The following is a 14,177-nucleotide window of genomic DNA, read 5'->3' as shown; positions in this document are numbered from 1 at the left end:
GCATCACAGAGCAGGTTTTTATGAAGCCGCAGCCAGAATGGTTTACAGTATATTCAAGCCAGAGTAGCACAGAACATGAGCAGTGAGTATGTGATAAGTTCTCCAGGTTTGTTTGTATTTTGAGAAAGTCACAATATGTTTTTTAACCTGAAGTATCTTCTGCTATCTTGAAGGACTCATTAGGTCCTGTTATTCCTCTGCACCTTCACACAATTGCAGAGGTCTTTGGGGCCATTTTGCAGGACCTGATGTACCCTCATTTCCATCGTAAACACAAGTTCCTCGTGGTGTTTCCATTTCCCACAGTGTAAATAATAATGCTCCAATGACATTAGACCTAAGCCAGGACCATGGAAACCCCGCAGAGCCAAAACAAAATAGTTTTTATGAATGCTGGTATAAAACTGGTATCTCACATGGCCTCCTGAATCATGAGACCTAAACAAATTCTTCTTCACATTGAGAAGCAAACAGATGCCCACTTTCTTCATCCCTTAATGAACTGAAGGCTGCTCCTCTGCAAAGAGTCTGAGATTTGTATGAAAGAAGTGTATCAAGGCCAGAAGAGTGGCCCCTCTCTCGGCTCAGTACTTTATATTCATTTTTAGTTAGGCGTTTCTATTATTGTCCTCCAGGGGCAAATGCAGTGCTTTTAAAACCCACCCTTTGCATGTAATGCTTTTGTGCTCGGATCTTTAAAATGTTCCATTAGGCTGTTGAGTTTACTCTTATTGGTACATCTTGTCTGCGATTCTGTATTCGTGAGCCTCTCTCCAGTCCTTTGTCGTGTAACTTTCAGCATCAACTAGCCCCATCAAATACCTTCTGCATCCACTGTGCTCTGACAATTAGAGCAAAGATTATTCTGACAAATCTGAATTTACCGGTGAAATATTAACGCTAAAACTTCTATGTAGCTATGGCACCGACAGCGTGTCTGTGCTGCTCTTCAGTTTCATATTTGATCATTTATTTAGTGTCTGAACTGCAAAATAAAACTTGTGTGCGTGTGTATATCCGCATGCATACGTGCACCTCACTATGCAAAATGCAGCAGCCGATGTCTGACTCCATGATAAGCCAAGCCAATGAGGATACACAGATGTTTCTGAAGGAGAAATTCACCAATAATTGATGTTGCTGAAAACACTGAAACTGACAACGGCGTTCGTGTAGACTGCAGCAAGAGGAAACGTCACTGCTGTCATAATTGGCTCAGAGACAGATGGTGAGAGAGATGATAGGCCGGAGCTTGAAAAGAAGTCAGCTGTCTCCTGTAAGGATTCCATCTTATGTGTGTCTGTTCAGGCTACGAGCCTGATTATCAGATCCTGCGTGAGCGATGTTCCTGCTGTACCGCTAAACAGTAACCTGCCTGTCACCACTTCTTCTTTGCTCGAAACTGGAACGTCAGCAGGGGGCACAGGGACTCCGCACTTCCCAGTATCTGTCAAGAAACAATAATAATGTGAACAGTTTCATCTTCTTGGAGAGATGTCATGAATTTGCCATAGTGTAAGAAATGATTTATGGTCTTAAGTACTTCAGGTAATAGAGTTCAAGTCAGTGTTGAAACACAGGGCTCGGAGATGGAGGAAGAGTGCAAGGTGTGAATAGGTCATTACCACAATACTATGCTTTTATTTTCAAGTTTTTAAACCAGTTTAGGCTGCTCTAAATGATGAAGTCTCTGTGTCAATCCTCAGCCCTTTTCACCGTATGAAAATATAATTGCCTGCGGTTTCGTCTAATCTTGAATTTTACATCAACATTTAGTTTATGTCATCGTTAAATTTCAACAAATCTGCTCCGCTTTGGCAGCAGTAAAATGGTCAAGCAGCAGTGAAAGCTGACACCAACTTGAGCTAATTAAAACAAATCATCTTTGAATAATTGATCACATTGAAATGCTGCACCGTAGCTGCGATGTATTTGCGAGTGTTGCTCGACATTTAGCATGTGCCAAAAGGGTGAAAGTAACAGACATTGGCTATGCATGAGCGGAATAACAAAACATGCCGTATGAAAGGTTAATGAGCCTGGAGAAGTGGAGTGGTCTCTGTCATGTGAGACTTCCCACTTCTAGAGGAGCGAGGCAAGTAACAGAAGACGAACAGCGGTCTTTACAGAGGCAGCGTGAAGCACGGAGGCTGAGCATTCATAAAGACAGACTGTAGGAGGTTAAGACGTGTTGCATGCGAGGTTCATGTTAGCTCGGGGGTGGTGCAGTGACTTTCACACATATTATGTTCACTCATTATTGACTGGGCACAGATTTGTGGGATCATTGGCATGTCTGTGCTTGTATCCTACTGTGGTGTTTCCTCTGTCCTTTACATGCACACGTGTGTATTCTAACAGCAGAGGTAACAAGTGTTGATGGGACTCGTTTTAACATTGGCAGTGGTGATTTTGCACCTTCAGAGCTAAATTGGCACTTCAATTCTAACACTGCAGACTTTTTAATCAACAGTGTGTGACAGCACGTACATAATTTTTTTTTTTAAATTTGACTGAATTGCACACATAAATAACTGCATATTACTATCTAAGTGTATTCAAATTATGGTAAACCATCAACCGTCAGATGTACAGGTATCACAAATACTGACAAATTGTCGAGGTTTAAATTACACAATAAAGCTCACAAGCTTACTTCCATATAATCTCTCTACTTCAACATCTCTCGCAGGAAAGGAAGCTGTGTGCACACCCGTTCCTTGAGATCTACAGAGAGGGTCAGATCCAGTTCATGGCCCCCTTGGCTCGGCAGGGAGATTTCTATGTGCCTGAAGTCCGGCGGGTAGAAAGGAGGCTGTCAGAAGAGGGGGAATTTCACAGTGATACAGACGTCTCAGGTACGTGTGCTACATGCTGTGCTGCATAAGCATCTTTTTTTGTCCTTACAGGTAAACTGAGCAGGATTCCACAGGCTTGCCTGTTGTACTGCATATTCATCGCTATGATTTAATAATGATTGCAGTACAGTCAATAACATACAAGCAAATCAGTAAAGTTGCGGGTCAGAAAACCAAAATAATGAGCTGAAAGACACTAAAACACTCACAGAGTTGAGAACCGCAGCGCGTGTTGATTATTCTTATTTGTCATAATGAGCGACCACTTACATTAAACTTGATTTGAGCCATTGTTCTTATGAAAATATTGATATATGCTGCTGTAAAGAACCAGTGTGTAGGGTTTAGTGGCATCTAGTGGTGAGGTTGCAGATTGCAACCGACTGAAAACCTTTCAGCTCACCTGCCCTAAGAAGTGTAGTGGTGCAGTTAAACCTACAATGGCTGCAAAACTCTCTCCAGCGTTTGGTTTGTCCATTCTGGGCTCCTGTAGAAACATGGTGGACTCCGTAGATGATCATAAGTAGATCTAAAGAGCTCATTCTAAGGTAACAGGAAGTGTTTCAGAGAAGTGAAATTAGTCGCTTACACCATACAATTGCATGGGAAAAGTTCTTGACATCCAAGGTTTTGGATTTTAATACAGTTCAATGCAGTCGGCTACTTTGTGACGGCTGTTAGAAGGCTGCATGTTAAGCTCCCGTGTTTTGGTTTCAGCATTCAGCCGTGGTAGTCGCCGCTTGGGTGGGACCCGAGGGATTTGGACCTTGATTCTACTGCTGTTTTGTTTATGAGCAGCCCCGCAGAAGCAAACTGTGATTGACACCACCTTCTTAGGTGTTAATGAAAAGCCGAGACATGACAGCCTCTGGTAGAAGCGTGCTGCCACTCACCGAGGGGGCTGTCCACAGCCTCACAGACACCATATGGAAAACTTGCTTTCAACCTAAAAGACACACCAGAGCTTCAACGCAATTCCACTTGACACTAATTTATCCTCATGAGACATAAAAGCTTGTGAAGGAGTGTTTTCAAGAGTCAATACCGGATGAAGCGACTCTAACCACGAGTTGACATGGAGAGTGAAAATGAGACTAGTTGGGGAAAATAGATTTACAGCACCTAATTGCTACAGCTTTGTGACAGAGGCCATATTGTTCAATTCAGTTCATGTCAATACAAGCAGACACAGTAATATATCCAGACAAAGCCTAACTCAAACTTAAAGGACACAAACGTAAAAATAATGACCACAACAAAAACAATACACAGTATATGACTGGAACCAAAGCAATTTTTTTTAGTTTACATTATTCACAAAAATGGGTTCAAAGCTAAGAGAATAGTAATTTCTTTGTAATTTTTGCCTTTTAAAAAGTAGACCCCAATTCTTCATCAATAACCTCCTTTGAAAGTATTGATTTTGCACTGAAATACTTAAAAAAAGGCCACACACTTACCTCGAGTGGTGTTGGAATTAGTTACTTGTCATTCTTAATTATAATATCATAATATATATAATACATTCGACCCACAAGCTCCAACTTTACAACGACACCAAGGAAAAACCACACCTGAAAAACCCATCTCCACTCTTTGCCACAAAACAGAGTGAAAGCAGGTGACAGTGACAAATCCAGCACTTTTCATGTGTCATGGCGGCAGAGTGGGAATGACATTTGGGTCCATGGCTGGGAATGATAATGTGACAGGTAGCCATGCTCCTGTCACACTGGGATCATCTCAGCCAGGTCAGTGGAGCATTCGGGACACTGGAGACTTCTTTGGTCCACCAACCTCCAACCCACCCATCCGCACCCCCCTGCTCCCACATATGGACCCCGTCTCAGTGACCGGATCGACTCCACACACACGACTCCTCACTCTGTCAGACAGCAGCCTAGAAATCACCCTGTCATTCTCTAACATCGTTCACTCTGTGGATCTACACAAATGGCTTTGTCACCAGAGCTATCTGAAGGGGCAAGTCAACGCCAAACCTCAAGTCTTGTCAAAGCAAGTCTCAAGTCGAATCTCAAGTTCAAGTCATGTCACCATGCTCTCTAAGCTATCGTTATATGAGAATATCATTATCAGTCTCAGATCTGTCCGTTAAGCATAAAGACTTGTGCACGGAGGAACAGCTAGCCTGAGTGAGTTAAAAAAAATCTGCCTACCAGCACCTCAACAGCTCACTAATTAACATGTTATATCTTTCTTTTTTTAAAATCCACAAACAGGAGTGTAGAAATGAAAAGTGGTGGTTTTAAGGGGAATAACACGCGGTAAGTATTTCTTGGCCTCCCTCACAGGAGGTTGCCAGGCAGCCGGCAGCAGAGACTAACCAATTAACAATAACATGTTAGTTGGTGCGCTTTGAAAGACCTGCTGGGCAGAATTTCTCCCTGCTTCCAGGCTTTATGCTAAGATAAGATGATCCCTCCTGGCTCCAGCTTCATACAACAATAAAAAAGTTGGGACTCTGTGTAAAACATAGATAAAAACAGAAAACAATCATTAGCAAACGCAGTGTTTCCAGACAGCAGTTTAACGAAGTGTTCCTGAGTCCATGTTGAAATATCCTTTATCCAATCATGTGTTCACGAAGTGGTGAACCTCGCTCCATCCTCGCTTGTGAACGACTGAGCCTTTCCAGGATGCCTCTTTCACACCCAATCATGATACTACTCACGAACCTGTTTACCTGTGGAATGATCCAAACAGGTGTTTTTGGAGCATTTCACATCTTTCCCAGTCTTTAGCTGCTCCTGTCCCAACTTGTTTGAAACGTGCTGCTGCATCAAATTCAGCATAAGCAAATACTTAGAAGAATCAATGAAGATGATGAGGTAAAACATTAAATATATTGTCTTTGCACGGTTTTCATTTGAGCATTTGTCAAAAAAGATTCTGTTTTCTTTGCATTTTACACAGCGTCAATGAGGTGGCACCTGGGGTCAGTGCCACCCCAGGCCAACCCCTTGACATGCCACTGTTCCCAAAACTATTTAAAGTTGTCTTAGTTAATAGTGTTCATTACATCGTTGAGATGAAATCCTATTAATGCAGAGACCTAAAAATGATAATTTACAGTGTGTGGCAATAAAAGACCTGACACAACAGTTAAGCATCAAGTCCAAATTCCAAATTCTAACTAACTTTTCAAGCCTACAGCCCATAAAACAATATGTATGTATGTTTCACACAACCTGGGTCTGTTTTTTGAACCTGAATATGATAATCATTTTCCTAAGTTTGAGTGAGCACATCAGAATTCTGCAGCATCTCTCTTCACCTCATTCCAGTACAGGATCAGCTGTCACTCAGGTGCATGTAGAGACTGATGCCTTAAGGCACCACTGAACCCCTCCAATCAAACACCGACACAATTTTCACCCCAAAATAAATAAATAAATAAATGAAGATATCACGCCTAATGTGTATCTTCCAGTCCGAATGGGATTTTTCTTCCCCATTGCCTGATTAAATTTTGTGACTCGCTTTAGGCGGTCAACCAGCGGAGGAAAACCAACGCGAGACCAAACTCGTTGATCTTTCGGCGCTCAGTATGCATATTTTTAACGTTTTATTTCATTTTTCTCTCGGCTCCATCAGTCACATGCGCATGACGTGGGTGTAAATTAATCAGCGAGAGCTCGTGGCTAGATTGGAGCGGGCTTGTTTTTATTTGAATCGTGAGTGTATTTGTAGAAAGACAAATACGAGTCCGTTCCACGCTTCACGCTGATGTGTGCGCCTTGCATTGTTTCCTCACGTATACAACTTCTCTTCCACTAAGTAAGCATCATCACAGTCCACCATACGCAGAATAAATCATTTATCATTCAATCATCCGCGCAGTGTATTTGCAATTATTCGAAATGATCAAGGTTCACCTCTTGTTCAAACTCCTGCATGTGCTCCGTCCTGCCCCAGTTTCATACTCTGTGTCAACATCAACTGATTTCCACTGCGATATCTCTCCCTCCCTCTCTCATCTTCTCTAATATCATACTTTGGAGATGTGCAACACAACAAGAAAGCCTTTAGGTATTTTGTGTTTTGACTAAGCGCAGCGCCGGCATAGCTCAGGCTCCTTATTCAGCTTTCAATATAACATAAGTAGTATTTTCAAGGTGTTTAATTTCTGAAGGACATGTTGCTATGTAACACCGTTTGCCTTTTTTCTATTGTGCATGTAGTGTTGGAAGTCTCTCAACTTGAGCTCAGAAGTGTGACTTTCAACATGTCTCTGAAGTGTATAGTTCTGTTTTCTACCTTTGAAGTTTAATGAGGCCTGGAAAAAAAAATGTTGTTTCCCTTTAAAGTTTGGTGTCTCAGGAGCCTGTCACAGACTTATTGACACAGTCAGCAGCTACTCCCGCTGTATTTGTTGTGTTTTTCCTCACCTTTGTCAAGCTTATGGCTTGAAATCTTTGTTAAGTTTGAAGCCACTGTTCGTTCTGAGTGTTCAGAATGAGACTTTAGAATTAAATACGTTTGTTTGATTGATAATTTCTGATTTTATGATGCTGTCTTTGCTTAAAGCTTCATAATTTTTATACATTCTTCCTGAATTCGATTTGAGACTTACAGTTCGCCAACATGTCACTCTGTTAACTGCACAAATCTCAGCTCCCTAACAGTTAAATTTGTCCCATTTCATAATGTATTTACACCTGTAACACGATGATGAGACTCCTTCTGGCTTCTGTCCTGTTTCACATGAAAGGTTAGTTTTCGCCATCTGTGCGTATCAACATCAGATCTGCAGGTAATGGCACGCTGGCTTAGTGTAAGGAGATATTGATTTGAGAAGAGTGTTATGTGGAAACACTCACAGCCGCACAAAGACAAAAGGTCAACAGACTGGCACACTCAGGTATGAAATTGATCCTATTAACCTGCAAGGAACAGACTGAAAAACACTGAGGAGTCAAGTGGTTGGGCTGCTCAAGCGAACCCATCCAGTTCAAGAGCAGAGCACCTTTAGATTGCAGGAGTTTCTAATTAACAACATATCAGTGCCTATTTTAAGTTCTGACTTCAAGACGCAGCACAAGGTGTTGCTGCTCATCCCATAGTTCATTAACAACCAGAAAAATGTGTGACAATGAGATATACTACACCCAGTTAGGTTTAAAAAAAAAAAAAAACGAAAGAAAGAAAAGGGAGTATTTCCCAGCTTTCACATCGTGGCAGTTGAACTTTATATAGATTTTATAGTTTCTTGTTCATTCATCACCCTTAGCCAAAGTGAATATGCAAGATTGGTCATTGCTTGATGTACGTTTATGAAAATATAGCAATTACAAAAACGGCATTGGGTGAAATGAGCAGGACATACAAAAAGGCCAATGTAAGCAAGGATTATCCTAATAATAATGAGGAAAGTGCATCATTGTAAATGTTTGATATCTCTTAACGACAAAAGGTTATGTTTATTTTGCCACTGCCTTTGTTATTGGCCATGTTACAGCAGGGCTTTATGGACGGAAAGTTGGTCTGACTGTGGATGTGTCGTCCACCACTTAGGCTCAGATTATATGTCTAAATGACTAACAGCCATCTGATTGGTTGCCATGAACGTGTGTACAGACATCATAGTTGACATTTGTGCTTTTGAGTGAAATATTCGACCACTCTCGGATGGATTGCATTGAAGTTGCTACATACATTCATGTCTCCCTCAGGATGAATTGTCATAACTGTGGTCACCCCCCATACTTTGCACCTAGCGCCATTATCAGGCCAAAATTTCATCTTATTAAATACTTTAGTAGCTGCATAACCTATACAGCCTCAACTGTATCAGCTGTACCGTACAGCTAACATGCTAAACTAACTATGGACACGGTCAGCATTATATCTGGTAAACATAAGCATCTTAACGTTGTCTTTGTGAGCGTGTTAGCCTCTAGCATGGCTGTAGACTCTGCTCCCGTTTTATGGCCTTGAGCTACTTTAACAAGCTGTGTTTTGTCACATTATATGAAATATGATATACTTACAACATTTCATTTGAAGATGCATTTTCCTCCATGCATAGAATTTCAAAATATTTGCTGGGTTTGGTGTAAAATTAAGCAGAGAAAATAGTTATTCTGGACTGAAGTCACATTGCAGCTCAAATACCATCTTGCAGATTTTGGTTGAATCCCAGCACTGGATTTTTGGGCAGCCTCGCTTTTCTCATGTGGTGTTTGTTTATAGAAGTCCTCTCACCATCTGTCCATTCCCTCCTTTTGTTTTATCTCTGCTCTAGGTGCAGACTCAAACAGTGAGTACAGCTCAGGGAGTGGGGTTCTCCTGTCGGACAGCAGAGAGACGTCCCTGGCGGCGTCCTCGGTCCGCTCTGTGCCTATCCAGGATCAAGGGGATGGAGACTACAGAGGGAGAAGCTCGGGGGGAACCTCGTCTAAAGAGCTGGACTGGGAACAGCCTGGTGGACCGCAGCCAGAGAGAGAGGAGTGGCTTCATGGAGACTCCAACCAGAAGAGCCTGGAGACTCCCACGCAGGAGTGGTGGGGTGTCGTTGGAGGAGAGGAGTAAATGTTCAGTGAGACAAGAGACAAATCCAAGAGGTCGGCATGTGCAGATTATAAAAGTGCGTCTCACTCATGTCTAAATGGGGAAATATTAAAGGATAAGGATAAGGATAAGGTGATATTTTAAATTTTTTAATCCAATGAAAAGACCAAAACAAACAATTTTTGCACGGCTTTTGCAAACCAAGCAGTCATTTTGGTCATTGTATCGGATTTGTTGATCAGAGGAAAAATCTAGAATATAACCAGACTTCTTTTTCAATCTTTCATTTGCACATATTTAAAGTGAAAGTAGTCAAATCTGCAAGATTTTGCCGACAGAAAACAATCGACTTGAACTCCAAACTCATTCAGGTAGCCTGAGTTTCTTGAGACATTTTTACCACAGTGATATTTACCAAAATGAAAAGATATGACTGGAAAGAGTATTTGCCAGCCAAAGCATTTTACTTGAACATCTATCGATATTTTACATCTCCAGTTCAAATACCGCAGCTGTTTTCAGAATGACTGACTGACAGCTGTCTTTAGCATGCTGTACTGAAGCTAACCACGTGCTGTCACCTCCATCAAGACTTTTGTTTATTGATACACAAACATACAGGGAAGTCTGTTCATTTCAAAGATACTTATTGACTTGCTTACAAAGGGCCTAGATTTTATTAATTAACAGCTGATATAATGTATGAGCACATAAATCTCACAAAGTGATCTGTACTGTTTTTAAAATGTCTTGTGTTTGACTGAATACTTTTGTTCGAAGCATCATGTCTATTTTTAAGGCTGTGTGTCAGTAAAGCATTGTTAGGTGCAGGTTTTACTGCAAAATTGACTTCATTTCCAAAGAGAAAGGTGTGAGCGAGTGCATCATTACCTCCTTCCTGTACTCCTCCCGACCGCCTCTGAGATTGAGGACATGATTATGGTGAGTGTGCAGCCCCCCTGCCATGATCAGTCAAGGAGAAAGATGACAAGACAAGTGGGCTGACCATTTATATTCATTTCACCATTCCTCAAAGCAAAGCTCAGTGACTCTACCTTGTATTTACAGCCACTCTACATCTCGCCTCCAGCATCCTGAAATTATCCTCACACATTCGTTCACAGCTCCTTCAATTTCTGTTTAGCCATCGTATTCTGTTACTTTACTTTCTCAACCTTTCTGCCATCTGCTGTCTCTTTGCACAGGCTAATGTCTGTTTGTTTTTTTCCCCCCCTTTTGTTATTTTCTCTCTTCTCCCTCTGAAATAAATATGGCAGCTGCAGCCTCAAAGACCACCTGATGACCCACAGCCTATAATGTATGTCCAGTCATATCCATATCCTTTATCTTCTAACAAACAAGAGATCACACCGAGCTCCTCTCAGCAAGCCCAGCTCACTTGGTGGGTGCAGGCAGCTCAAAGGGAAGTGCATGTGTGTGTAATCAAGTGAGAGAGAAGCTATATGTGCCAGTTTCAAGCAAAAAAGTCTTGAGCTAAAAATGAGACAATTCTGCTGATTACTTTTTTTTTTTTTACTTTGACAGAAATGAGCAGTTTCTGTAGACAAAGGCTTTTGCTTGTTCTTCAATTAACTGTGTGTTTGACAAAAAGGCTTTCCTTAAATATAATTGTGGTATTGTATTGCCAAATAAACTGACACTTTCAGAAAGTGGAAGTCATCCTGCAAAGGCAACACCATTGAAACTGTAGATATTTAAACTAAAGCTAAACTAAATTCAGTGATTAACAGCATTGAAATCCAGCTTAGGCTGAAGATCTGTGGACCTATCTTTACAGCCATTATAAATATGTAATTGGTGCATGAATAACTAATGCAAAATCAAGATATTCATTCACAATCCCACATCTGCTTTCTCTCGCTGAGGCTCTTGGATGTTTATGCACAAGGTTTGCTGAGTTATCTGGATAACTGAGTGAAACCGGGAACAAATTTGAGGTTTTACACCACAAAATTATCCAGATAAGCCAATAAACCCTCTGAATTGCATTTTTGTGACATTACCTGAGCGTAGTCCCGAAGGAAAATAATATTGCACTCATGGAGATGTTCAGCTGCTTAACTGTTCATTAGTGATTTTTCTTGACAAATCATTAAGCCACAAGAATACAGAAACATAAAAACAAAAACAAACCCAGCCTGTTACAGCGTCAGTCACTCATTAATTTACTCTAAATTGGAGTTGCCTCAGAGACTTCATTTGCAGAATGCTGAGCTTTTACCTGACAAATGTTCTACAAATAAGATGATCTATAGTGGGTGTTTACGTTTTTAATCTAAATGCTGATCGCTCTGAAGATGGAGTTAAATTCCCAGAGGATGAAGTTAAATGAGATGGATGAGCTTGAAGAGGAAGAGTGAAGCCCCGAGATGCTTTCTGTGTATGTAATTATAAAACCTCTCCGGGAGCAGTGGGTGCTCTCCTCTCTGTCTTACACATGGTGGTGTTAACCTGCTGACTTCAAGCTGATCTGTGAATAGTTTGTAGGCTGTGATGTTTATTGTGCACACAGGTGGAGCACAGCGAATCTAAACTTAACTAGTCTTAAATGGGGCATCGTCGTTGTAACACAGTAATGATCTCAGAGGCTCAGTGGGTAAATACTCGGGGATGCTGTTTTATGTCTATGGACATTTCAAGGGTAATTCCGGTTTATTACATCTTGTTTTGTTATTTGTGTAAATCTGGACCACGTTCCTGTCACCGGTATCATTGCCACAGTGCAGCCTCCTTCTGTTTTACCTCCAAATAAAGTAGTTTCGATGATCTGATCAAACTCTTAGCTCGACAATCTTTGCATCTGATTGGCTACTTGAGTTTCTTGCCATGTTGGACTTTGTTGTAGCCACTCTGCTCTGCTCCCAGCAATTACTTTAACTGGCACAATGTTTTCATAATCAATAGAAATAATGAACAAAAGTATGAAACCGAGAACCAAGCTGTCATCAAACAGAGCAAGGGTGAACTTTTGAGATGGGAAGCTGAAGCGGTGAACTTCCAGTTACAGGATGGTCTCTGGCCACTCAGCAAGCATGCAGTTTAAAGGGCCAGTTCACCCAGATTAAAACAAACAAACACAAACCACGTCAGTGACATTTAGTTTGTGCTGCTCAAGCCAGAAAAAATAAATTGGAAAAACTCACCAGCGAAATGTCTTTCCATAAACAACATCCGAGTTACTCAGAAACATCTGCAGACTTCGTTAAGGACAGTAAAGAGAAAAAAAAGAGAAAAAACAGACTATTTATTTAGTAGAAAGCACTGTTGCTCCAATAAAAGCTTTTCACAGCAAGGTCTGTGGATTTCCCAGAGTAACTATTTTCAAGTAAACCTTTTAGTGCTTTGAGCACCACAAACCAAGTTCCACTCACTTCCATCGTACTGCCGGCTGCAGACGGACACCTCAAAGCTCAAATTAAACTAAGACTGTGGCTGGATATCACAGGCAGCCAATGAGAACTCTTTCATTTAGTGTTTTTTGTGACCTTTAATAGCTACTTCTGTTCAAATCAATGGATATACGGTAGATGTTGTGGAGGGAATGTAAAGGTCTAGTCTGAGTACCTGGAAGTGGTGACTCCGGTCAGACGAAAGCACCCTGATCAGAAGACATTTGTCCACTTCCTGTCTATAATGACAGCGCTGTGTGTGTTTTTTGGTAACAAGACCGTGCTTCCATACTTGAGAGAATCAACAAAAGCAGAAACACAGCAGAAAGAAACTAAACTAAACTCTCGAAATTGGATTGATTGTTTTGTCATTAACCACAAAGACAGCAGCAGTCAGACCGATAAACACTGACCACTGGCCAGGAAGCTTTGTTTCTGTCCTCTATAATTTCACTCGACATTAATTGGCATGCTCCTATCTAAACTCTGCATTCCACCCACATGCCCTCAACTATTGTAATGTAAACTACAATTCTATTTCAGGAGAAAATTGGTCCCTTTGTGTTAGCTGAGGGAATTATGCAACAAGCAGGACTCCGCTCGTCATTTTAATTGCCACTGTACACAGAAAAAGTTCTTCTTTTCCCAACCTCGAACTGCAAAGTAGCTGTTGTTAGTCCAGAAATGAAACGTTTGAAAATGCCGAGATGTGTTTTGTGCGTGTGTGGGTGAGAGGATGGTGGTGGTGATGATGGGGCTTGAGCGTGTGCAGGTGACAGAAATGGGTGAGCAATGACTTCATACTGAATGGGCTTCATTTTGCTTCCTGGATATTTCCAGATTTAATTGTAACTCTTTGTGTAGCAGGGAACTCAGTCGGACACAGAAGCCAAACGGGCGCAGCAAACCTTTTCTGCACTCCTCACTAATTATGCAACAGGAATGTTGCTGATGTAATGTTGTTTTGGATGAGGAAAACAGAAAAAGTGCACAGTTTATTGCATGAAATGGTGTCGCTGCAGAAAGCTTTACTGCAGAACAGCATGTAGCATAGTTAACCGTAATTACCAGTGAGACTTTGAAGTTTTCCTCTGCTGGGTACACAGCTTTTAAATAGTTAATAGGCAGAATCAATACACTAAGGGTCATTTGTTTTTGCTGGAGAATGTCAAAAACAATTTCTGTGTTTATTATGTTTGTATTAACTCAAGGTTATTTGCAGCACAACATATGAGGGTGAATTATGTATGACCTGTATTAGAGCTCAAGTATCCCTCCATCCTGCCCCCATATAACTGAATTCCACTTAAAATGAAATGAACTCTTTTACTTTTGTGAATTGTGCACGTGTGCGCGCGCGTGTGTGTGTGTGCGTGTG

At 41.2% G+C, this 14,177-nt stretch overlaps 1 protein-coding gene across 1 annotated transcript in view; it reads left to right on the top strand.

The window, feature by feature from the left end:
- tex264b (testis expressed 264, ER-phagy receptor b) overlaps nt 1–11,059 on the top strand; it is a 32,634-nt gene extending 21,575 nt beyond the window's left edge. Inside the window, exons 3-4 of the mRNA XM_076746125.1 lie at nt 2,693–2,858; nt 9,124–11,059. Of these exons, the coding sequence (XP_076602240.1) occupies nt 2,693–2,858; nt 9,124–9,410 (453 nt within the window). The 3' untranslated portion in view covers nt 9,411–11,059. The remainder of the gene's footprint in view (nt 1–2,692; nt 2,859–9,123) is intronic.
- Nucleotides 11,060–14,177: the final 3,118 nt, after the last annotated feature.

Source organism: Chaetodon auriga, chromosome 2 (genome assembly GCF_051107435.1).
Source record: "Chaetodon auriga isolate fChaAug3 chromosome 2, fChaAug3.hap1, whole genome shotgun sequence".
Classification (NCBI taxonomy): Eukaryota; Metazoa; Chordata; class Actinopteri; order Chaetodontiformes; family Chaetodontidae; genus Chaetodon; species Chaetodon auriga.
Note: the sequence above shows the minus strand (reverse complement) of the source record. Positions and strands in the feature narration are given on the sequence as shown.